Here is a 24246-nt window from a genome sequence, read left to right as displayed (position 1 = left end):
AGTTTTCATTAAAGAGAGGGGAGGTCCAGCAGACAAAATAATTGATGTTCAAAACAAACAATTTGTGACTTATCCTTAAGTCCACTCCGACAATTATAATAATGAGTGAGTACAGTTTACGGCAATCGGACAAATGTTATTGTTTCAAGATCGACGGTTGGGTGATTAGTTTTCATTGAAGAGAGAAGAAGGCAGGTAGACCACCCTTAAGTCCGCTCGGACGATTATGATAATGGGGGTGATTAATTTCCACTGAAGAGAAGGGATGTCTGGCAGACCAAATACGTAATTTTTGAAAGCAAACAATTTGTCACCCACCCTTAAGTCCACTCGGACAATTATAATAATGAGTGAGTACAGTTTATGGCAATCGGACAAATGTTATTGTTTCTAGATCGACGGTTGGGTGATTAGTTTTTATTGAAGAGAGAAGAAGGTAGGTAGACCACCCTTAAGTCAGTACACTCCGACAATTATAATAATGACGGTGATTAGTTTTCACTGAAGAGAGGGGAAGGCCAGCAGAGCATATATGTGTTATATTTCACAACAAAGAATTTGTAACCCACACTTTATCCACTCGGACAATTATAATAATGGGGGTGACTAATTTTCACTTAAGAGAGGGGGTGTCCAGCAGACCCAATACGTAATTTGTTTCAAAGCAAACAATTTGTCACCCACCCTTAAGTTCACTCGGATAATTATAATAATGAGTACAGTCCACGGAAATCGGAACAATGTTAATTTTTCTATATCGACGGTTGGGTGATTAGTTTTCACTGAAGAGAGAAGAAGGTAGATAGACACCCTTAAGTCCACTGAGACAATTTTAATAATGAGGCTGAGTAGTTTTCACTGAATGAGGGGAAGGCCAGCAGACCATATACGTTATATTTCTCAACAAATAATTTGTGACCCACCCTTAAGTCTACCCGGACAATTATAATAATGAGTGAGTACTGTTTACGGCAATCGGACCAATGTTATTGCTTCTAGGTCGACGGTTGGGTGATTAGTTTTCATTGAAGAGATAAGAAGGTAGTAAGACCACCCTTAAGTACAGTCGGACAATTATAATAATGAAGGTGATTAGTTTTCACTGAAGAGAGTGATAAGGCCAGCAGACCATATACGTTATATTTCACAACATAAGAATATGTAACCCACCCTTATACCCACTCGGACAATTATAATAATGGGGGTTAGTTTTCACTTAAGACAAGGGATGTGCAACAGACCAAATAAGTAATTTTAAAAAACAAACAATTTGTCACCCACCCTTAAGTCCACTCGGACAATTATAATAATGAGTGAGTACAGATTACGGCAATCGGACCAATGTTATTGTTTCTATATCGACGGTTTGGTGATTATTTTTCATTGAAAAGAGAAGACGGTAGGTAGACCACCATTAAGTCCACTCGGACAATTGTAATAATGGGGGTGATTAGTTTTCACTGAAGAGATGGGATGTCCAGCAGACCAATACGTAATTTTTGAAAGCAAACAATTTGTCACCCACCCTTAAGTCCACTCGGACAATTATAATAATGAGTGAGTACAGTTTACGGCAATCGGACAAATGATATTGTTTCTAGATCGACGGTTGGGTGATTAGTTTTTATTGAAGAGAGAAGAAGGTAGGTAGACCACCCTTAATTCAGTACACTCCGGCAATTATGATAATGACGGTGATTAGTTTTCACTGAAGAGAGGGGAAGGCCAGCGGAGCATATATACGTTATATTTCACAACAAAGAATTTGTAACCCACACTTTATCCACTCAGACAATTATAATAATGGGGGTGACTAATTTTTACTTAAGAGAGGGGATGTCCAGCAGACCAAATATGTAATTTGTTTCAAAGCAAACAATTTGTCACCCACCCTTAAGTTCACTCGGATAATTATAATAATGAGTACAGTCCACGGAAATCGGAACAATGTTAATTTTTCTTTATCGACGGTTGGGTGATTAGTTTTCACTGAAGAGAGAAGAAGGTTGATAGACGCCCTTAAGTCCACTGGTTTGTTTTGTTTGTTTGTTGCTTTAGGTCTTTTCCAACACAATTGAGGTTATATGAGAGACCGCTGAAACAAAAAAAAACAAGCAATCTAACAAAAATAGTACAAATGTAAATCAAAATCATAACCTAAAGATATCATAAGCTAAATTATAAATAACCAAGAACAAAAGGCAGAAGATTTACAGAAAAAAAAATCCCCTGTCAAAAATACAATCACAAACCAAAGAAGCAGAATAGGCTAGTAAAGAGAAGAAGAAACGACATAACTATCGGATCGTATACCCATGCGAACATCATAGGTATATGATTCAAGGGTGATGCTCCCATCCAACCACCCGCTAAGTCCACTGGGACAATGTTAATAATGAGGCTGAGTAGTTTTCACTGAATGAGGGGAAGGCCAGCAGACCCTATACGTTATATTTCACAACAAATAATTTGTGACCCACCCTTAAGTCCACTCGGACAATTATAATAATGTGAGTACTGTTTACGGCAATCGGACCAATGTTATTGCTTCCAGGTCGACGGTTGGGTGATAAGTTTTCATTGAAGAGATAAGAAGGTAGTTAGACCACCCTTAAGTCCACTGGGACAATTTTAATAATGAGTGAGTACTGTTTACGGCAATCGGACCAATGTTATTGCTTCTAGGTCGACGGTTGGTGATTAGTGTTCATTGAACAGATAAGAAGGTAGTAAGACCACCCTTAAGTACAGTCGGACAATTATAATAATGAAGGTGATTAGTTTTCACCGAAGAGAGTGATAAGGCCAGCAGACCATATACGTTATATTTCACAACAAAGAATATGTAACCCACCCTTATACCCACTCGGACAATTATAATAATGGGGGTTAGTTTTCACTTAAGACAAGGGATGTGCAACAGACCAAATAAGTAATTTTTAAAAACAAACAATTTGTCACCCACCCTTAAGTCCACTCGGACAATTATAATAATGAGTGAGTACAGATTACGGCAATCGGACCAATATTATTGTTTCTATATCGACGGTTTGGTGATTATTTTTCATTGAAAAGAGAAGAAGGTAGGTAGACCACCCTTAAGTACACTCGGACAATTGTAATAATGAGGGTAATTAGTTTTCACTGAAATGATGGGATGTCCAGCAGACCAATACATAATTTTTCAAAACAAACCATTTGTAGCCTACCCTTAAGTCCACTCGGACAATAATAATAATGAGTGAGTACAGTTTACGGCAATCGCACCAATGTTATTGTTTCTAGATCGACGGTTGGGTGAATGGTTTTCATTGAAGAGAGAAGAAGGTAGGTAGACCACCCTCAAGTCCAATCGGACAATTATAGATAGTTCGAAGATGATGTCTCTCAAGCCTTTGTTGTTATATTTTGCCATCCGCGTTTGTGAGTTATTCTCACTGAACTGTATTAACCAGACTATAAAAGTCCATGGTTACACATAGTTTTATGTGTTCGTTCGTTATACTTCCGGATGGCAATGTTATGAGCTTCTTAGCCAAGCGCATACTATCTATAACAATGAGGGTGATTCGTTTTCACTGAAGAGAGGGGAATACCAGCAAACTATAGATAGAATGCGCTTGGCCAAGGAGTTCACAACATTGCCATCCGGAAGTAGAACGGACCAACACACAAACTCTGTGTAACCATGAACTTTTATAGTCTGGTTAATACAGTTTAGTGAGAACAACTCACAAACGCGGATGGCAAAAACAATAACAAAGGCCTGAGTGACGTCATCTGCATACTATCTATATACGTTATATTTCATTTTTTAAAATTAAAAAAAAGAATTTGTAACCCACCCTTAAATCCGTTCAACAATTAAAATAATGGGGATGACTAGTTTTCAATGAATATAGATAGAATGCGCTTGGCCAAGGAGTTCACAACATTGCCATCCGGAAGTATAACGGACCAACACACAAACTATGTGTAACCATGAACTTTTATAGTCTGGTTAATACAGTTTAGTGAGAAAACTCACAAACGCGGATGGCAAAAACAATAACAAAGGCCTGAGTGACGTCATCTGCATACTATCTATATCTTTAGCATTTTTAGTTTGAAATGTTTACTGTTCTATGTTTTGGCTATCTATACCGAATATTAATTTCAATGATGTCGAGTATAACATGTAGCAACGAATCATAGTGATCAAAGAGCTTTAAAAACCCTGTGAGGAAAAAAAATGAACATTCGGGTCATAAATCCCCTGATATAATCATGTCTATGATGACGTCATATTCGTCATGAACAATCAAAATACGCTTCAACAGTCGTAACGCCACTTCCCTCGTAATGACGCATGGTTACTTAGTAACTGGCTCAAAACTATCGGAACAATGGTGGAGGCCCTTATGAAATATTTTTTTCCGACGAGCATAAAAGCGTATCCAGAGGGGAAAAAAAGACATTATAAATCTGATCATGTTTTGACTTTGACACATTCTAATCACAAGACATATGAAAAGTTCTAGCCAACATGAAGAATAAAAAGTACCGATTTTCTTTGTTTAGAACCACGATGGCCGCCGTTGCTGGGCGACGTGACATCAGACTATTGAATCAAATTATAATAATCGAACTCTTATTCATCAAATTCATATTTCAAACCATGGAGCTTCCTGCCAATGGCATTTCAAAAAAAGATTTATACTTTTAGAGTCTTAGGATATAAATTTTAAACTGCCCCAGACATCCATAAACTGTTCTTACAACTTTTTTTAAATGCCGAACGAATGGTTGTAGAAGAAAGTGTGATAAAAATTTTATAATTGTCTTTGTTTTTTGTTTATTTATTTTTTTTTTTTGGTGTTGCTTTGTGGTCTTGTAGTTTGATACTTGCCTTCGAACCGGTATACCCCGGGTTTGAATACCGCTCTGAGTGGCGCAAAGCTAAGTCCTTGGATACGGTTCTTTATTCACAATCTGTCACTGTACTCGGGTGTAAAATGAGAACTTGACTGTTAACAGCGTTGACTGTCGTAAAAAGAAAAGTGTAATGCTGTCTTACAGACGGCATGTATTGTCCTTTAAGTTTGTGTAACCTTTAAGGATGTTCTATATGCATTGTGCTTTTATGATTCATCATCGTCATAATCATCATTACTATTATTATAATGGTCATCATCATCATCATCATCATCATCATCATCAAAAGCAGCAGCAGCAGTATTACTATTATCATCATCATTATCATCGTCGTCGTCGTTGTCATCATCATCATCAACATGATTATTATTATTATTATTATTATTATTATTATTATTATTATTATTATTATTATTATTATTATTATTATTATTATTATTATTATTATTATTATCAGTATTAATATCCTGCTATGAAGGATACACTTTAATGTTTACAAAGTACAATATATAATATTGAAAACTAAGAACTATAACAGTACATATCAGAAAGGTGGTTTACAAGACGAAAATATCATCTTAAAAAAATGGAGCGTTATTTAACTGTCTCCCTCTCAGCTAAGGATCCCCTCTAGGATCAGAAAAAACGAGCAATATCTCACCAGAATAAAGACGAGAGTAACGTGGAAAGATAAAAATAAAATAGAGAGTATAGAAGACACTAAAATAGTGACCTCTCCGCCCACCAAGGAATGTCAAGGACCCACCCTAACATCATGAAAGGTGGAGAGATCTCACAGAGGATAAAATAGGTGGACGGGGAGTCCCAATCGTATGACCAGGAGACGAAAGGCCCTCAGTCAAGTAGGTCAAAAAGAAAAGATGAGATAGTAACAAATATTCTTGATGTATAATCAAAAGCACCGAGAAAATTTAATCCGTAGAGGAATTGATCACATAGGGATGCAGAAGTACATTCCAAGATCACTTTAAAGTCCAATCCAGACACAAGTACAGAATCCCACTAACTAAAAAGATCCTCGTCATAGTCAAAGCAAGAAAAAACAAGTTGTTTTGTTTTTTGTTTTTAAGGGTTTTACGGCGCTTGCAACACATTTAGGTCATATCAGCGCCAGTAAAAAGGAAGAAAATTGGATAGTAAAGACATTATTGATGTAAAATGAAAAGGCCTTGAAGAAAAAGTAAGACAAAGGGGAATCGGTTCAAATAGGGAATAGATTTAGATTCCAAGAGCAACACTATCAGTGTACTTAGTCTGAGATGACCTTAAAGTCTCAACCAGACACCAGCACAGGAACCCACTAAGAGGATTACACTCAAATGTTAGAAATAAAAATAATAACAGTACATAACAGAGATATGATTTACAAGGGAAAAAATACCATCTCCCAAAACTATAATTATACATTTGTCTGTTTCCCTCCCAGCCAAGGTCAGGACAAAACCAAGTAATCTCATTCCATGACAAAGACAGAAATCAATTGGAAAACAGACACAGCGTGATAGTAGACACATAAAGTACCTCCCTGCCCGCAATGGGAGGTCAGGATCCCCACCCAGAAAAGAAGTTGAACATGTGTATAGCGCAATATCTACTAAACGTGCTCGGAGCGCTTTACAATGCCAACAGCAACTTAACATAGGACGAGACAGCTCACCTGTTAGGCGATATTGCATTCCGACAGACAAGCCTGTTAACGGTCAGAGAATGTGAGTAAAGAGCCTTGTCCGAGGACTCAAATATTATGCACCGCTCAGAGTGAGCTAGAACTCTGGATCTTCAGATCCAAAGGCGAATGTCATACATTTGACGACACAGCGCACGTAAAAAAAAACTAAGTTGTCTAATTCAAGAACAATGATAGAAAGCGATTGGTATTGGATGACAATATAAAGAGAAGGATAAAAGTAAAGGGACATCCCCGGTCCGTCTGGACTCATTGGACAAATTATTTCAACTTACCAATACCCGACTAAAATAATATACGAATATTTCAAGGGCATGAATTGAAAGGTAAAATCTATCACAAAGGGAATTCGTTTTAAGTTTGACCCATTCGTCAAATGATCCGATAGAGTACAATATACAAAATCAACACGAACAAGTCGTCTCATGTTATTTCATAAGGACAGAAGAGATCAATTTGGTACAGGGATATAGATACATACGGGAAAAGGAGACAGAAGAGGAACAGCACTGGTCCACGGTGGAAGGCATTCATTTTAATTTTGACCCATTCGTCAAATGATCCTATCCAGTACCAGGGCAAAACAAAGTCGTCTCATTCCATAAGGACAAAGAGCGATTAGGTATAGTAATATACACGGGAACAGCAGGTATATTTATTTTTTTTTTGCTTTGAAGGGTTTTACGGCTCTTGCAACACATCATATCAGCGCCAGTTAAAAGGAAAGAAATGAGATGATAATTAATAAGTTCTAGAATTACAATTAAAGCACCCAAGAAAAAGTACGACAAAGGAGAATTGGATCAAATAGGGAACAGATGTAGATTCCAAGAGCACACTATCGAAATACTTAGTTTGAAATTACCTAAAAGTCTTATCCAGTCACAAGCATAGGTCCCCACTAAGAGGAATATATTCAAATGTTTCCAAATCATATATAATATGTAATGTAAACAACACATAATACTAATAATACATTACATAACAGAGAGATGATATACAAGAAAAAAAATATCAGCTCCCAAAACTAACTATACATTTGACTGTTTCCTTCTCACCAAGGGTATCCGGTCTGGGCCAGGACAAAACCAAGTAATCTCATTCCAATACAAAGACAGTAAGCTAGTTGGAAAACAGATATAGGGGGATAGAAGACACAAAAGTACCTCCCTGCCCACTATGGGAGTATATAGATATAAAATTCTAATTCTAAACCAGTAAACTCAAAGACAATTGTATATAGCATAAAAATTTATTTTCTTTCACAGAAGAGCTTAGCATGATAACGTAATATTTTAAAAGATTTTACCAAATCTAGGCAATAAAAGGCACACACTCAGGACGAGTGTTTGATAAAAATACAAATTTATGCTAAGAATTTTTTTTCCCAATCATTGCAGAACGAGCAACGAAAAATTGAAGAACGTAAATGTTTCAAACACAACGTAATGAAATACTCCGAACAATGGAGCTGAATTATAAACCATTGCTGAAACCAATGCTGAAGAAGGACAGAGAGTTGAAAGGCTTAATTAAAATAATGTTATTGAAAATGACATAATATTTACAATATTTGACACAGAAGATCACATGATTAAAATAAGACTGGAAATGAACCCGATTTTCATTTCCATAATACTCATACTTTAACCAGTTAACTGCCGTACTCTGGAAAGACACGTATTTAAAAATTTGGCCAGAAAACTCGTCCTTCAAATAGCGATCGATATAAATGACCCTCATATTGGCAAAAACTCTCAAACTTGGAACTTAAGGAAGACATCGTGAGGTCCCAGGGTTGAGAGTTGTTGCCAAGATGAGGTTGATTTAAAATCGATCGATATTTTTGGCCAAATATTTTAATAAGTGTCATTCCAGAGTCAGGCAGTTAAATAGTTAATTCCCCATAACCCTGTTGTTGATGTTGTTACGTCATATCTCTCTCTCTCTCTCTCTCTCTCTCTCTCTCTCTCTCTCTCTCTCTCTCTCTCTCTCTCCCCCCCCCCCTCTCTCTCTCTCTTTCTTACACACACACACACAATATTCTTCAATATCATCATTTATAAAATGTGTATTTTATGTTTAATTCTCGGCTTCAGCAAATCAACAGAATCTATTATACAGTTCTCGAGTAATGGCGTGAGTGTGCCGTTTACACACTGAAAGAGAAAACTTTCAACAGTTTTCAAACCGTCACCCAACATCTAAGTACCAAAATGAGGACTGATGTTGCAGATCTGCGGAATTATGGATGGGTTGTGAAAAAGGTTGTTTTTAAAAAAATAATTATAACAGTTCAACACAAAAGACATCAATAAAAAGTTATTCAAAGAGAAATAGGAAAAACTTTCTCGTTTTCATCAATTTCTATAGGCTAAATAATGACAACATATCTCACAACTGAGAGACTGGCATCAAGAATTGAAGAAGGAGAGAATAACTATTCTATTGTATAAAGTTAATGCTTTGTCCATGTCTTTTGAAGTGAAAATTAAACTGCTAAAAATCGTGGACTGTATAAAACAATGTACAAAAATTGATATAACCTTGCAACATTGTGATGTATTCACGTCTTAACTGTTTTTACTATTACTATTAGTTGAAGCAGGGTATTTTGTTCCTTTTTGAAGCCATTATATGTATTTTTGTCTACACCTTTGAGAGGTTATTCCAACTAATCTTTTGATGCGAAACCCTCGATTTTTGAATTATTAATAATTATTCGAAGCGCATAGAGCCTGATGAAATCGGGATAAGGCGCTATACAAATGCCATTTATTGTTATTTATTATTTTTATTATTATCATCATCATTCAACCTTAGCGAAATAGATGAAAACAAAAGTCATCCATGGGTTTTCAAAATATAATATTAATGTCTTTTTGCCTCGAAACATTACACTCAAAACAAACAAAAAAACCCACAATATTGTCTCAATCTGAGATCCGGCTCCATAACTTGACTCCCAACTAATTATAAATTAGATAAGGAACTGATAATTCTTACAAACGTTATCTTATTTCTTTGATTATAATTAATTATCTACAAGATAACATTTAAGTCAATACTAGAATTCGTGAAAATATGGAATAAAAAAAAATTTAAAAAAGAATAACAATTTGATCAAAAATCAATATTGATCTTAAATAAAGACCAAAATGCGTAACAATAACCATTTTAGACTCATACCCTCTACAGCCGACAAAAATAAAAATGGTTATTGAAAGCATGCTCCACTGGAAATTGAACCTACATTATTTCTGTCAAAGGTAATTGACATACATTTGCTTCACCTTCTTTTTAATTGTAAACTAACACACCCCTATTGCATGGTTCTTATCCATATATTACCAGCTGTTCTAAAGTCCTCACGGTTCGGAGATCGTTTTTATCAAATTTATGTGTTTAAATAGTACAACAATGAACATGAATAATTTACAATGAAATATTTGAATACACAGTAAATAAATCCAAAAGAAAATATGGATTTATTGAAAAACACGCTCAACTGGAGGCTTAAATGCAGATGATGCATAAACGAAAAAAAAAAAAGAAAAAACTCGAATGGAAAGACAATAGAAACAAAGATGAAAATGATCAATTTTCCTCTGGAAACAAAACAAGGTATGCAAAATGTGCGTATTAAACTAAACAACACAATTCAGCAACATTAAAAACCATGACCTTCAAAGTCTGGATCATATAATCATGAAAAAGTGAGAAAATGAACCCATGCCGTAATAAAACATTATCTCCAGGGGTTAAATAGTGTTTGACAACTCTGATACTAAATGTAAAATCACTTGCCACATTGTTTGTTTCTGTTTTCATGAAAATTAAAATCATGTATAGCTTTTCTCGTTTAAAATCTTTATCAAATTTTTATCATTAAAAATAAGGCCAAAACAAAATAACCGAGACTAAAAAAATAACCGGTAATCTATGCTTCAAAATGTATAATATTAGATATAAAAATATGAAACATTGTCGGTAACCTGATGTTTTGCTTTTTATTTTTATTTTTAAATATATATAAAAAGATATGACACTATATTCAATAGTGTCAGTAACTTGATGTTCAGTTCTTTTGTTTGTCTGTTTTGTTTTCTTTTCCCTTTGAAATCCATCTATAAGGTTTAATTTAAACATTTGGGATCCATTCTTTAATTTTGGTCTTTGAACCAAAAAGTTTGACTTAAAATTTTTATATTGCTGTTATCAGATTCAGATTCCTCACAGAAAAATTACAATTCAAGATTGTAAGAGGAAGGGAAACACTTGTATATTTCTCATATTAAAATTTCCTTCATTGCTCTCCAATAAAATCTTCGACAAAACAAAGATTAATAAAATATGTACAATGTTACCACATTTTATTTTTACATAACACTTATAGTTTTAAAAATCAGGAGTCTGTTGCTCTATTTCATAACAGGAAAATGAACGATTTTGTTGGTTTTGTATAATCATCCCAGAAATGATGTGGAAAAAACAAAAACAAAAAAAAAAAAACAAAAAAAAACAAAAAAAAAAAAAAAAACAGAAATATAATTAAGTCTATATACAGCGGTCATTCATATCCATAAGATAACCACCAGTATCTTTTAATTACTACAAATTTACCGTGGTATAAAGAAGGTATATAATGTATTGAGGGTGTGCTATTTTTAGCTTTTTGATTACACTATAACTTCTTTGGATGTACAATTTTCTTCATTTTATAAATTTATTTAGAAAAAGTCTTTACCAGTTAAAAACTAGTGTACATACCATTTTTAGCGATATTGACAATGGTATAGAATTGAATTGACAATGGTAATCGATACCAACGAATATAATCTGGTTCTGTACGTAAAACGGTCATCAAAAAACCCCTCTAGTGATCCACATCATTCATCTACACTAATTGAACATGGTCCTGCCATCCATATTATCCACACAAAAAAAGAAGATGAATTTATATAAGAGTTTCATAGCAATGCTGATGAATTTCAAAATAATTGCAAGATACTGTTTTAGATTTGTGACTCATTATCAACCTCATATAATGCCTGAATGGAACACTTCAGTAACAGAACAAATAGCGTTACAGTATGTAATTGATAATCATACTGGGGATTGCCTTTTCTAATCTAAAAAAAAAGCCTGAAAATTGTTCTCGTAAAGAGCATATAGTTCGTGCAAAGCTTCTCTTATCAAATGGTATCACATTTAAATCATAGAAAAGGATACATTTATTCCCTTATAAGATCCCCCTTAAGTGTTGCCTTCAAATAACCCATGCTTTCATCGTTTAAAAAATTAACTCATCAATAGTAAACAAAGTCAGCCGGATAATTTCAAAAAGCCGGTTTTCCAGCTCACCAGAAAAGGGGCATCCTTGTAATACTAATAGCCATTCCCATTCTAATAAATCATTTCAAATCGTTTACTAAATCCTTTAGTGATTGATAAACTTACAAATTTGACAAGGATTAAACGCTCCATGACAAAATATATATCAATAGAAACAATTAAATGTTCCTTATGATTAACATTCACAACCTGGTATTCCAGTTTTACCTTTTGTAAAATAAGTTTGCAAAAAAAAAAAAAAAACCCAGAAATAACCAGAACATATAACGAAAAAAAAAATTGTTAATGAAATACATTGTAAAAAATATTCCTGAATCTTGACAATAATCATGGTTTAACCTCAGAATCATACAGTTTTCACCCATTTCTGAGTAAAGTAAATCACCAGTGCTGGGCAAGACATGACTTTCAATGATTACGAAAATATTGAAATAATGAAAGAGCATGTCATTTCAACATGGGATTTGACTTCTCACATGAATGGACCATTCTTATACCTCTTTGTTCACCAACATCAGTCGCTGCATAAGGAGCAAAGACATTTAAATGGTCCATAAATGCATTTTAAATACATCTTATTTGGAATTACCATAATGTCTAAAATAAAAAAATAAAAAAGATTGATTAGACAACTCAACTGAAAAAAATATAAGACATACTTCCTTGATCAACCATTCAAGACACAAGTAACATTGCGAAATTCCACGTTCTCACCATCATTTTCGGGATTCAATATCAATTAACATTCACAAAGAAATAAGAATAAATGAAATTCGCCAAGGTCAAAATAAAAAAAAGATGACATCTTTTTGTGCTGTAAAAAAAGCATATAGACAAGGAACATAGCATCAAAAGATGTGTTCCAGACAATGCCTGAATCTGATGAAACTGATGAATATATTTTGGGCTAAGTCTTTGATATTGATAATCAAAGTAATTGAATGTTTTCAAAACGATTGGAAATCTTATATAAACGATGTATAGAGAAGAAATATCTCATCAACAAATAAAACAGTAACGAAATTCGTTAAAGGGAATATAGAATGTTGCCAAACTGAAACTATGACAGTTTATTGTATCAACACAGTAACAAATTGCTTGCCAAATAAAAACAATAAATATTGGATGAAATTACCTCAATAAATTAAAAATTAGCATAAAATTCTGTTGTTCTTCTTTATTGAAAACAATAACGATAATAAAAAAGAAATTGAAACAAGAGAGAGAGAGAGAGAGAGAGAGAGAGAGAGAGAGAGAGAGAGAGAGAGAGAGAGAGAGAGAGAGAGAGAGAGAAATTCAATATTCAAGACATCAAATGGTTATGATGATGTGGAGTAGGACAAAATTGATCACTTGAAGATTTAAGTAGATATTGCCCACAAAATCATTATTCTAATAATATAATAGATTATATATATCGAGATTTAATTCCTGGCATCAATATCTATAGTAAAAATTACGAGCAGGTACTGATTCACGACAAAACAAAAAAGGAAGGAGTGGTATATGTACCAGATAAAACAAAATCTCAATTTCTACATTATCCTTCACCACAATTCATTTTCTTTGACTTAACCTAACCATTAAAATGGTTTTTAAGTACTGGTTTGTGCATTACATCACATTTTCAAACTGTTACATAGACAACAATTTAGTGAGACTTGTTAGATATGATTCCATTTTCACCTCCAAATGGGTTTTTTGTTGTTGTTTTCCCATTAATAAAACTTAAAGATCCTAAAGCTTTACAGACAAGCTAAGTAGGCTTACGATAACACTCCATCAATAATATGTTTGGACAGTTATATAGAACAATAACAAAACACAGTTGTTAACCTTCTACTATTCCAGGCAATCAAAAAATATGCTACTTCATGTATAAACACGTTTATAAATGAATAAAACCATCTGCTTTTGAAAAAGAAATAGATACAAGCAGAATCAGAAAACTTTGTACTTAGGATCAAGGTAATTCATCTCACTGTAAATCAAGCATCTTTCAATTGGAGAGAAGAATCAGAAACTGATATTTCATATGGGTTTTATTGAAACCAGCGCTACAGTGAAAAGTCTTGACTTTTTTTATAGTATAGAGGAGTTATATAAAATTCACACAATATTTGAACCAAAAATAACAAGATATTTTAATTTTTTTCCAGTAATAAACAAAAGTGAATACAACTTCAAAAGAGAACAAACTACCAAACACGGTATACCGTTTGGTGTTTTGTTCTCTTTTTTGGAGTTATTTCATTTTTAGTTTATTACTTTTTACAGTCCACAGATTCAAGCAGTTCAGTATCAATTTAATTGTTTTAATTGATTTCAGAATAATGAAATAATGAATATCATGCCCAATGTTGCTAATTGCGTATTTTTCAAAGTTGCATTTGTTCTTAAGTATTTAATTTTAAATGGGAAATCTTTACTTTTTTTTTATTTTCTTGATTGTATGCCTAAATATTCTTTAAACTTGCAATATTTGCTGATTTTAAAGTGTAAAAACGAAATACATGTAGCTCTTGATTCGTGAACAATAATTTGCTCTCTAAAATGCACCGCAGATGTCTAAATTACATTTTCATCTGAATAAAAGTATACAATTTTTAAAAAATTCAAGTTCAAACCACTATTTGGAGTACATTTATTACTCACTTCGAATGAGAGCCAAAAGCTGATTGTTGTATAGATAATTAATGTGTCAATCTGAATAAGTCTGGACTAATCTGGAACTACACAAAACATCTATATACAGTTTTATACACAACATCTGGGTGTTCTCTTTTATCTCATTGAGAATCCAGAGCCCTTGCTGGTGTCTCCTTGCTCTGTGGAAATAAGACAAAATTCCTAGTATAAAAAGTGTCAGTTTTTCAATTCCATTTTCTTCTTCAAATAAATACATCATTGGTGTGCATGAATAAACAAACAAAACACTTAAAATAAAACATTATTGGTGTGCATGAATAAACAAACAAAACACTTAAAATAAATACATCATTGGTGTGCATGAATAAACAAACAAAACACTTAAAATAAATACATTATTGGTGTGCATGAATAAACAAACAAAACACTTAAAATAAAACATTATTGGTGTGCATGAATAAACAAACAAAACACTTAAAATAAAACATTATTGGTGTGCATGAATAAACAAACAAAACACCAACAACCACAACAATATACCGTCAACCGGTGTTACTTACACCATCCGGGATTACTTAGGCCACTTAGTAGAATAAAAAAAAGGTTGCTTTTTAAAAAGTTAAATTCATGAGTGCTTTTTAGATCTATTGGGCTCTAATTATCTAAAAGATAAAAGCTACATGTAATTTATCTTTTAAAATAAGCAATCTTGTCTTCAGTAAGTGACCTAAGTTACCCCGGGTGGCCTAAGTAGCCCCAGTTGACGGTACCTATCTTATAATTTATTTATATAATTTTTAAGTCTACAAATTCCTCAAAAGCTCGATTCCAGGTAGAAAGTTGATCCTTGAGCAGGAAGTATTGAGTAAAGAAAACTGTCAACATAAAATGGAGGAATTTTAAGTCTGATACCCCGACTGCCTCGTATCTTACTTGACTTCATTTGATATTGAACAAGGGTATCTCTAAAGAATGAACATCACCCATCTCTTTCTTATTATATTAGACAGCCATTTTAATGATTAGTTCTCACGAAATTCTATCAGTCAGACTATAAACGTTTAAGGTTACAAAGTTTTGTGAGTTGGTACTTTATACGAGGGCTCTTTCATAATTAACCGAAAAATGCCTGTAAAATCCGCGTTTTTTATGCTATCAACAAAATTCTTGCACGTGTTCATACCTTGAATCGTCCTTCATTTCTCTACGTAACAGCCAAGTCTGTCGACACACTTCTGCCAACGCCGCACCATGGAATAGATACCCTCTCGGAAGAAATTTCCGTCAAGGTTTTGTAGCCATTTCCGCACATGGTCAACAAGCTCTTCATCGACATCCACGCGCTTTCCTGCCAGCTCACGTTTCAATGGCCCAAAGAGGTGATAATCAGATGGGGCGAGGTCTGGACTGTGTGGTGGGTGTGGCAAAATCTCCCATCCATATTTCTCTAGCCAACCTTGCGTCACTCGTGCTGTGTGGGGTGTAGCGTTGTCGTGTTGCAAAATGACCCCGTTGGTCAACTGCCCTGGGCGCTTTCTGCGAATGGCCTCCCTAAGCTTGTCAAGAGTTTGGCAGTACCTTGCAGCATTGATTGTTTCTCCAGGTTGTAAGGTTTCGAACAGAATAACACCACGACTGTCCCAGAAAACAGTTCCCATTATTTTCTTTGGTGACCGCATGACTTTGAATTTCTTCGCGACAGGTGAGGATGGATGTTTCCATGTCATCGAATCTTGCTTTGTTTCTGGGGTGCAATGGTGCAACCAAGTCTCATCACCGGTGACTATGCTGTCAAGAAAAGTCACATCGTACCCTAGAAAGTCTCCGCCGGCGTTGGCAGTATGCCCGTGAACCCTGCGTGAGCTCTTGCTTCTTCTCAAAAGTTCCCTGCAGATGTCCAATCTTTGTTCTTTATGATTGTCGGTCAATTGCTTAGGAACCCATCTTGCGCTGACTTTTCTGTAGCCAAGTTCATCAAATACAATTCTATGGGCAGAAGTTTCCGAAATTTCAAGACTGCTTGCGATTTCATGAAGTTTCAACCTCCTGTCTTGACGAATAAGCTTATCAACTCGCTTCACATTGTCTTCTGACGTCGCAGTTATCGAACGCCCTCTCCCTTCCCTGTCTGTCAAGTCGGAATGGCCGGCTTCAAACAAATTACACCAGTGATAGACTTGTGTACGGCTTATAACATGCTCACCATATACACTCTGAAGTTCTTTATGAATTTCGGTAGGATTCAGACTTTTGGCGTTCAAAAAACGTATGACAGCTCTGATTTCCTCCTTTGACCAAGTTTCAAGGTGAGCCGCCATCTTTAAAATCGTCTAGAAATTCATTGCGCAAAATGATGCACTTCATAATTTCTGGGAATATCCGTAAGGAAATAAGAAATATCATGTCGTTTACAGAATTTAAAAATCTCTACTGGTTGCTGAGCAATGGGCATTTTTCGGTTATTTCTGAAAGAGCCCTCGTATCTGGCTAGCAGATGTCTAAAGGCAGAGCATCAATAGGGCCATTAAATCCTCTATGAAGAGTTGTTGTTCTTATAGCTCATATTTCATGGTGAGGTTACCACCCTAATTAATTTTTACCACTCATAAATGAAGTCATTTTATATTTTTTGGTAGTTTTATTAAAGTGGGGGGGGGGGGGGCGACGGAGACCACACACTTCACACACAAAGGCCCCAAGATCGATCCTGGGTGCAGTGGGAGTCGAGATTTTTATTCTAACCCCCCTCCCCCCTTGTACACCAAGCAGTAAGTAACTAGTTCTGTCAAAGCGAGCAGAAAGTACTTTGCAATAAACTAGCATCCTATCCAAAGGATAGCAAGCAATTGCTATTGTCCATTTCACACTATAGAAACAGGGATTAATTCTTGACTTCATGGGCCTAAATGGTTCTGAAGGACTACTACTCTCTCTGCCCTCAAATACAAATACTCAGAATTGAGTCGACTTTGAGTAACATTCAAATACATATTTTGCTTTTTATAGTTACAACACTATAATCATTAGAAATAATCGTTAAAAGGACATTTTCAAAACGGGAAAAAAACGATCCAACTGTGACTTGTACAATTTTCTAAAGAACAATTAAGCTAGAGTGGACAAATAAATAAATTTTTTTTAAGTATGGATTTTTTCCAAAAAGATATCAATGTCAAGTAGCACTTACCAGAGTTACTTAAAGCCTGTTCAGTCATCTGAACACACAGTGAAACGAGGGAGGCATTGAGGTCTACATCATCCCCACGAATTGGTGCTGTTATTAGAAAGAATGAAAATGATAGGAATGTCTTATTTAAACAATACTCTTATTACAAACTGTCTTCGAAATTTTAAAAAAAAAAAAAAAAAGATGGTGCAAAAATAAATTGATAAATAACGAAACATATAAATCAATTAATAATAATAATAATAATAATAATAATAATAATAATAATAATAATAATAATAATAATAATAATAATAATAATAATAATCTACCATTACAAACTAAGCAACTTACTGTGAGTAGGCAGTGTCATGGGTCTATTGATGGGAGCGGACTGTGTTCTTGACAAGGGCTGCTTGGCAGGGGGCTGCAGATAGAAAAATAAAATACAGATAAAATAAAATTCACTCATTTTTCAATAATATTTGGAAAATGCTTTCAAAATTTACTTGGACGCCATTTTAAAAAAAATAACATTTCTTTTACCTAATGATAATTATCTTTTAAGATTAAAAGGGTCAACACAAAAGTGAACATATTGATTTTATGAATTATGAGATAGCCCAATTGTCATTAAGAATCAGGGATGGCCTTTGCTAAAAAATTTTTTTTAAAAGCCTTAAATTTTTTCTCACAAATAGCATATATGAAAACAACAAATGGCATCACCCTTAAATCATAGCAAAGGATACCCAACCATCTAGCTTCCCCTTAACCGTTGCTTTTAAACAACAATACCTTCATCGTTGAAAAAAAAAACAAAAAACCCCAAACAATTCACCACTACTGATCAAGATCAGCAGGAAGATTTCAAAGAAGACAACCATGAACTATGTAAACAATTTACTGAATGCATTCTATGATGAATGAAGAGTCAGCAAACTACATTTTATTGAGCTTTTATATAGCGCAATATCCACTAAATGTGCTCAAAGTGCTTTACAAGGTGTCCCTGGCCCACAGCAACATTTAACATTTAGGACGGGACATGACGCCTGTTAGGCGATGATACAATTTTTTTTCAGACAGAGACAACGCTGTAAACGGCAAGTACTCATTTTACACCTGAGTACAGTGAGAGAATGTGAGTAAGGAGTCTTTTCCAAGGACTCAACTATGCGCTGAGCGAGGCTCAAACCCAAGACCTTCCGATCCGAAAGCAAGTGCCATACCACTAGAACCACATAGCCACATATAGGATGTATCAACCCATCAGATTGAATCCAGTTCATCAGTATACTAAAGAAATGTATTTAAATGGGGTTTTCTTTAATTTCCTTACATGGTCTTGTGATTGCAGCCTGATTTGTCTATCAGACATGCCTACTTGAAATATTTAATATTCATAGTTTTCATGAGGAGTTAATATGTCACTTAATCTAACATTATAAATGACCAATTTGACCTCGGGTTGACAGAATAACAAAAAGTTCTTGCACTATGGGATCTGGCACCATATTCTATTTTTCAACGAGTTTTATTGAATTTGAGAATTTCAGTTTCAATCAATGAATCCTTCAGAAAGATGAAAATAAATTTTTTACTACCCTTTCAGTAGGATACTATTTTAAAGACGAAGTACTTTCAATAGACATGAACTGAACCAGCCATTCATCACTGTTGGATGAATGAGTAACAAGGAGCCAGGAGGAAGCCTCTCCAATACGAATTGACAGGTACATGGTAATTTTAATGTCAACATAAAAACGTAAAAGTTTCCAAACCAAATTATAAAAGGGGTTTTACAGAGCTACTAATTCCTCTTACCTCTATGAGTCCAGGTTTATTGGGATATGCCGGATTCAAAGAGCTATTTCTTGTCAAAGTCTGATGTCCTCCAATACTCCCTTGTCCTGGTCTAAAGGATGAACTCCCACTGCTCCATGACTGATGCCCTCCATGTTGTTGTTGTTGTTGTTGTTGTTGATGATGGTGGTGGTAACTGTGATGAGGAGGATGATAAACGTGATGGTGTTGGCCTTGCTGTCGCTGTTGCTGCTGCTGATATTGCCGTTGCTGCTGCTGTTGACGCCAGTGCAACTGTTGCTGCTGATAGCTGTCAGGGGCTGGATCCCTTTTGGATCTAGGAATGATACGACTTCCATAGGAATCGCAAACCGGGTAAGTTTTACCACGCCACCAGCTGTTATGGAGAGGAAGAGGAGAAATAAAATAGCCAGATTATGATATTGATATAGATGTATCAAACAAAATCTAAAAAGTACAGCTTGTGTAAAAATGTTTTCAGAGTAAATCTACAAAGAAAGAAATAAAAGAGAATCAATAACAGTGAAAGAAATAAAATCTGTTAAAGGATTTACTTCATGGATGATAGACACTTTATCTAATTCTGGCTTTTATTATTATTACCTCAGACCAAAACATTTATAAAAATTTGTGATTTAAAAAAATGATTATGACAAGGTTACCTTGTATTTGGCCTATAGGAATGAGGTGTGGGGCGCCACAATTTTTCAGCTGTTTTCACTTGAGATTCCAACGCTTTCTTTTGTTCAGCAGTAAATGCCTGTGATAAGAAAAAAAAAAGGATAATAACATTTTCCTTCTCTCTGATATGCTGTTCCACCCACCATCAGCAGATTATAAGTTTTTATAAAGAGCAAATTGTAAAGCGCTTAGATGTATTTTGCCCTGGATAAATATATATGGTTTCAATTATATTTTATATATAGGCACAAAGAAGTACATACAGCTTACACTAAAAGGTTTGGTTGTGGTTTTAAGGTTTTACGGCGCTTGCAACACATTTTGGTTACATCAGCGCCAGTACACGAAAAGGTAAAAGAAGCAGAGTAAGCAAGACCTGTCATAATATTTTGAGAATTTTTGATGACCCAAATTACACTTATTATAAGTTTTTATAAAGAGCAAATTGTAAAGCGCTTAGATGTATTTTGCCCTGGATAAATATATATGGTTTCAATTATATTTTATATATAGGCACAAAGAAGTACATACAGCTTACACTAAAAGGTTTGGTTTTGGTTTTAAGGGTTTTACGGCGCTTGCAACACATTTTGGTTACATCAGCGCCAGTACACGAAAAGGTAAAAGAAGCAGAGTAAGCAAGACCTGTCATATATTTTTGAGAATTTTTGATGACCCAAATTACACTTATTATAAGTTTTTATAAAGAGCAAATTGTAAAGCGCTTAGATGTATTTTGCCCTGGATAAATATATATGGTTTCAATTATATTTTATATATAGGCACAAAGAAGTACATACAGCTTACACTAAAAGGTTTGGTTTTGGTTTTAAGGGTTTTACGGCGCTTGCAACACATTTTGGTTACATCAGCGCCAGTACACGAAAAGGTAAAAGAAGCAGAGTAAGCAAGACCTGTCATATATTTTTGAGAATTTTTGATGACCCAAATTACACTTATCCCCCCCCCCCTTCTCGGATTGGTAAAACAAAATAAGCAGTGAAAATACAGTTGTTACTCAACCTAAAAATATCTGTTACTAGTGAAATACATGTAAATAATGATGGAGCATGAGTTTGTTTTATTGTTTTTGTTTTTTTCAATTCAGATTTGTCAAATAAGAATATACAGATATTTTTTTGCTGGCTGTCTATGGCAGGTTTGATAAAGTCTATTACTAAAGGCAACATTTCCCCATTCTTTCAACTTTTCTTCTTTAATATTTCATTGGAAGAAAGAAGGTTGAAAATATACTCACATCGTGGTGGAGGACTGTTCTAACAAGCATAAGATACATTTGGAAAGAATGTTGGTCACGACCAGTTGCCCTGAGCAACTCTTGACAGACTGCAAAAGAAATAAATCATGGTCTGAATATTCAAAAAGAGAGATGGGAATCATTGAATTAATGATACATCCATACATAAACAATCGTTGAATTGTTCAATAAAGGAAAATAAAATGATTTAAAAGACCAGTGTAAGTAATCAAAACCTTGCATATTGAGTTATCTGCCTTAAAAATATACTAGAAGTTGTAAATATATTATTTTTATAACAATATTACAGGGTGAGATGAAAAGGTCACTTGGAGGCAGTAAGCAGCCCAAAGAAACTTAGTATTTTAAGAAAAGAACTGCCTTTGATAGGTCATGATCACTCCTTTCCAATGTTTTTACTTATATGTTTCATGAAAGATGGGTTAACCCCCCCCCCCCCCCCCCCCCCCCTTCAGACTCCATTCAACTTAGGAATACATGCTGTGAATAATTTGAATGATTTCACCTACCTTTGCCTAAGAGGCGACAAATTTGAGAGGGCAAATCTCCCTCTGCCACACCATCATTACTACTGTCAGAAGGAGAGTCTGGTTGTGATGACGATGAAGACGGTGATGTGGATGACGATGATGATGGCACAGCGGGTGTTGATGTAGATGATGTTGTGGTCATCACTGTGGTTATTGTTGATGATGAGGATGAGGATGACGATGAAGTAGATTCTGAGTTGGTAGATAAGCTTTTGCTGTCTGGTCCTGTCACAGCAGTAGTGCTGGAAGTTGGAGAGGAGGTGGTCGGAGTGGTGGTAGTAGTGATAGAGGAACTGATTGAGGGGGTGGTATTTGCGTCATTCAGATCTGTAGCTCCAGTGTTGCTGTTATTATTTTGTTGCTTCTGTTGCTGTTGCTCTGCATCAAAGGGTCCTATTGGTGTTTGAAGAACTGCTTTCAACTCATATAACACCAGATTAATAGATTCGTCTCCCTTGATAGTCTAAGGATGATAAATGGTAATGAGGAAAGTATTATGGGTTGAAGTTGAAAATCCTCAAAGACAACCATGCACATACCTATAAGTTGTCCTTCTGAGCCATTAGGCCAATGGAGTCTGAGTTTATCTCAGCTTCTATAGCGCAAAATGGACAATAGCAATAGCTTGGATAGGACACTAGACTATCGGAAACTATTTCCCGCCAGATCTAACAGACCCAGCTGCCCAATCACTACTGGGTAAAAAGGGGATCAGAGAACAAAATCTCGACTGACCCAGGATCCATCTCGGTCCCTTTGTTTGTGAAAAGAGTGCTCTACCAACTTAACTATTGGGACCACCATGCACATAAAGAGATAACAAATTAAAGGCAAACCGGGATGTTAACAAAAATATATCATGTCAAAGCTATGAACTTTAATAAAACAAAAACCAAAAATTTTTTCGGACTTGTATTTCTCATTTTTTGCTTCACTTCAAGGTAATCCCAGTGCCAGTAAATGGGGAGATAACACAAAAATCAAAAGGGAACTGAACTGGAGTTTAGCTGCAGTTACCAGCACTCACAAAAAAAAGAAAAAAAAGATAAGGCAAAGGGACAACTTAAAACATGGAGGTACTTCCATTATCCAATCCATTCGTGTATTATCTTAAAACAGGAGGAGATGAAGATGAGGTGAGGAGCGAAGGATATAAAAGGAAAATTACACTAAATCCTAACCTTTTCCAGCTGTCTAAGTAGGCTCTGCCTCTCTCGTAATTTTTCAATATTGATCATAAACCTCTGCCGGGCACCTCTGACCACATTCTGTCAAAGGAAATAATGCACACCAACATGAAACTGGGTACCAAATAATAATAACAACAATAATAACAATAATAACAATAATAATAATAATAATAATAATAATAGCAACAAAACAGCAACATCTTTGTGGTGTACTTTAGCCATGAGTCTATACAAAGTAAAAACACATGAAAAAAACTTACGCATTAAAATAATTACTGTAACTATAAAAAAAGAGAAAATATATTAAGAAAAGAAAAAAAAACCCAGAAAAGTCTGCTGACGACAGTAATAACAGAATCATCATTTGATAATTACTATTGTTATTTTTAAACAAAGATTATTATGAGCCAATCAAAGCCACCTTTTTGAAACTAATAATAATTTATATTTGACCTCCACCCCCCACCCCCCCCCCCCCCCCCCCACCCTCCTTCCTTTTCCACAGAAAGAGTTTCTTACATTTTGCAACAGCCATTCTTCGGTTAAGTTAGGTAATTCTTCATACGTCATATTCCTGAACAGAAGAGCATACTTGTGCAACCGTATCTCCTTCAGCCACAACAAGAGATCTGGAAAACGAATGAATGAATGAATGAATGAATGAATGAATGAATGAATGAATGAATGAATGAATGAATGAATGAAATAACAATATGATTTATGTTTTTTTCGCTAGGGGGTGGCGTTGCGCACCACAGTCGTATGGTCTTGGCTTCGAATCCAGAAGGTACTGGACTGAATTCCCCGGGTATCTTCGCGATCTTCAAGCAAGTTACAACGCCCAGCTCCCCTGGCAGCTCTTCGCCCTAAACAAAAATCTCCAATAGGATAGTTATTTGTTTAATGATCCATTACTTTCGAATCAATGATTGTCGATTTCTTTTCAT

At 34.9% G+C, this 24246-nt stretch overlaps 1 protein-coding gene across 5 annotated transcripts in view; it reads right to left on the bottom strand.

Moving 5' to 3' along the window:
- Positions 1–11347: 11347 nt before the first annotated feature.
- Positions 11348–24246, bottom strand: part of LOC144967782 (protein Smaug homolog 1-like) — a 47646-nt gene continuing 34747 nt past the window's right edge. For 3 of the 5 annotated variants that reach the window (XM_078905456.1, XM_078905431.1, XM_078905448.1), the window contains exons 5-13: positions 23819–23928; positions 23291–23377; positions 22089–22572; positions 21559–21647; positions 20282–20379; positions 19620–19995; positions 18147–18219; positions 17814–17900; positions 14407–14805 (exon numbers count right to left, since the gene is read on the bottom strand). In XM_078905456.1, coding sequence (XP_078761582.1) covers positions 14762–14805; positions 17814–17900; positions 18147–18219; positions 19620–19995; positions 20282–20379; positions 21559–21647; positions 22089–22572; positions 23291–23377; positions 23819–23928 — 1448 coding nt within the window. In that variant the 3' untranslated portion in view covers positions 14407–14761. Of the gene's footprint in view, positions 14806–17813; positions 17901–18146; positions 18220–19619; positions 19996–20281; positions 20380–21558; positions 21648–22088; positions 22573–23290; positions 23378–23818; positions 23929–24246 lie in introns of all 5 variants that reach the window. The other 2 variants (XM_078905422.1, XM_078905440.1) reach the window with 1 other exon arrangement.

This window comes from Berghia stephanieae, chromosome 1 (assembly GCF_034508935.2).
Source record: "Berghia stephanieae isolate SIO BIC M18660-M18661 chromosome 1, UCSD_Bste_1.3, whole genome shotgun sequence".
NCBI lineage: Eukaryota > Metazoa > Mollusca > Gastropoda > Nudibranchia > Aeolidiidae > Berghia > Berghia stephanieae.
Note: the sequence above shows the minus strand (reverse complement) of the source record. Positions and strands in the feature narration are given on the sequence as shown.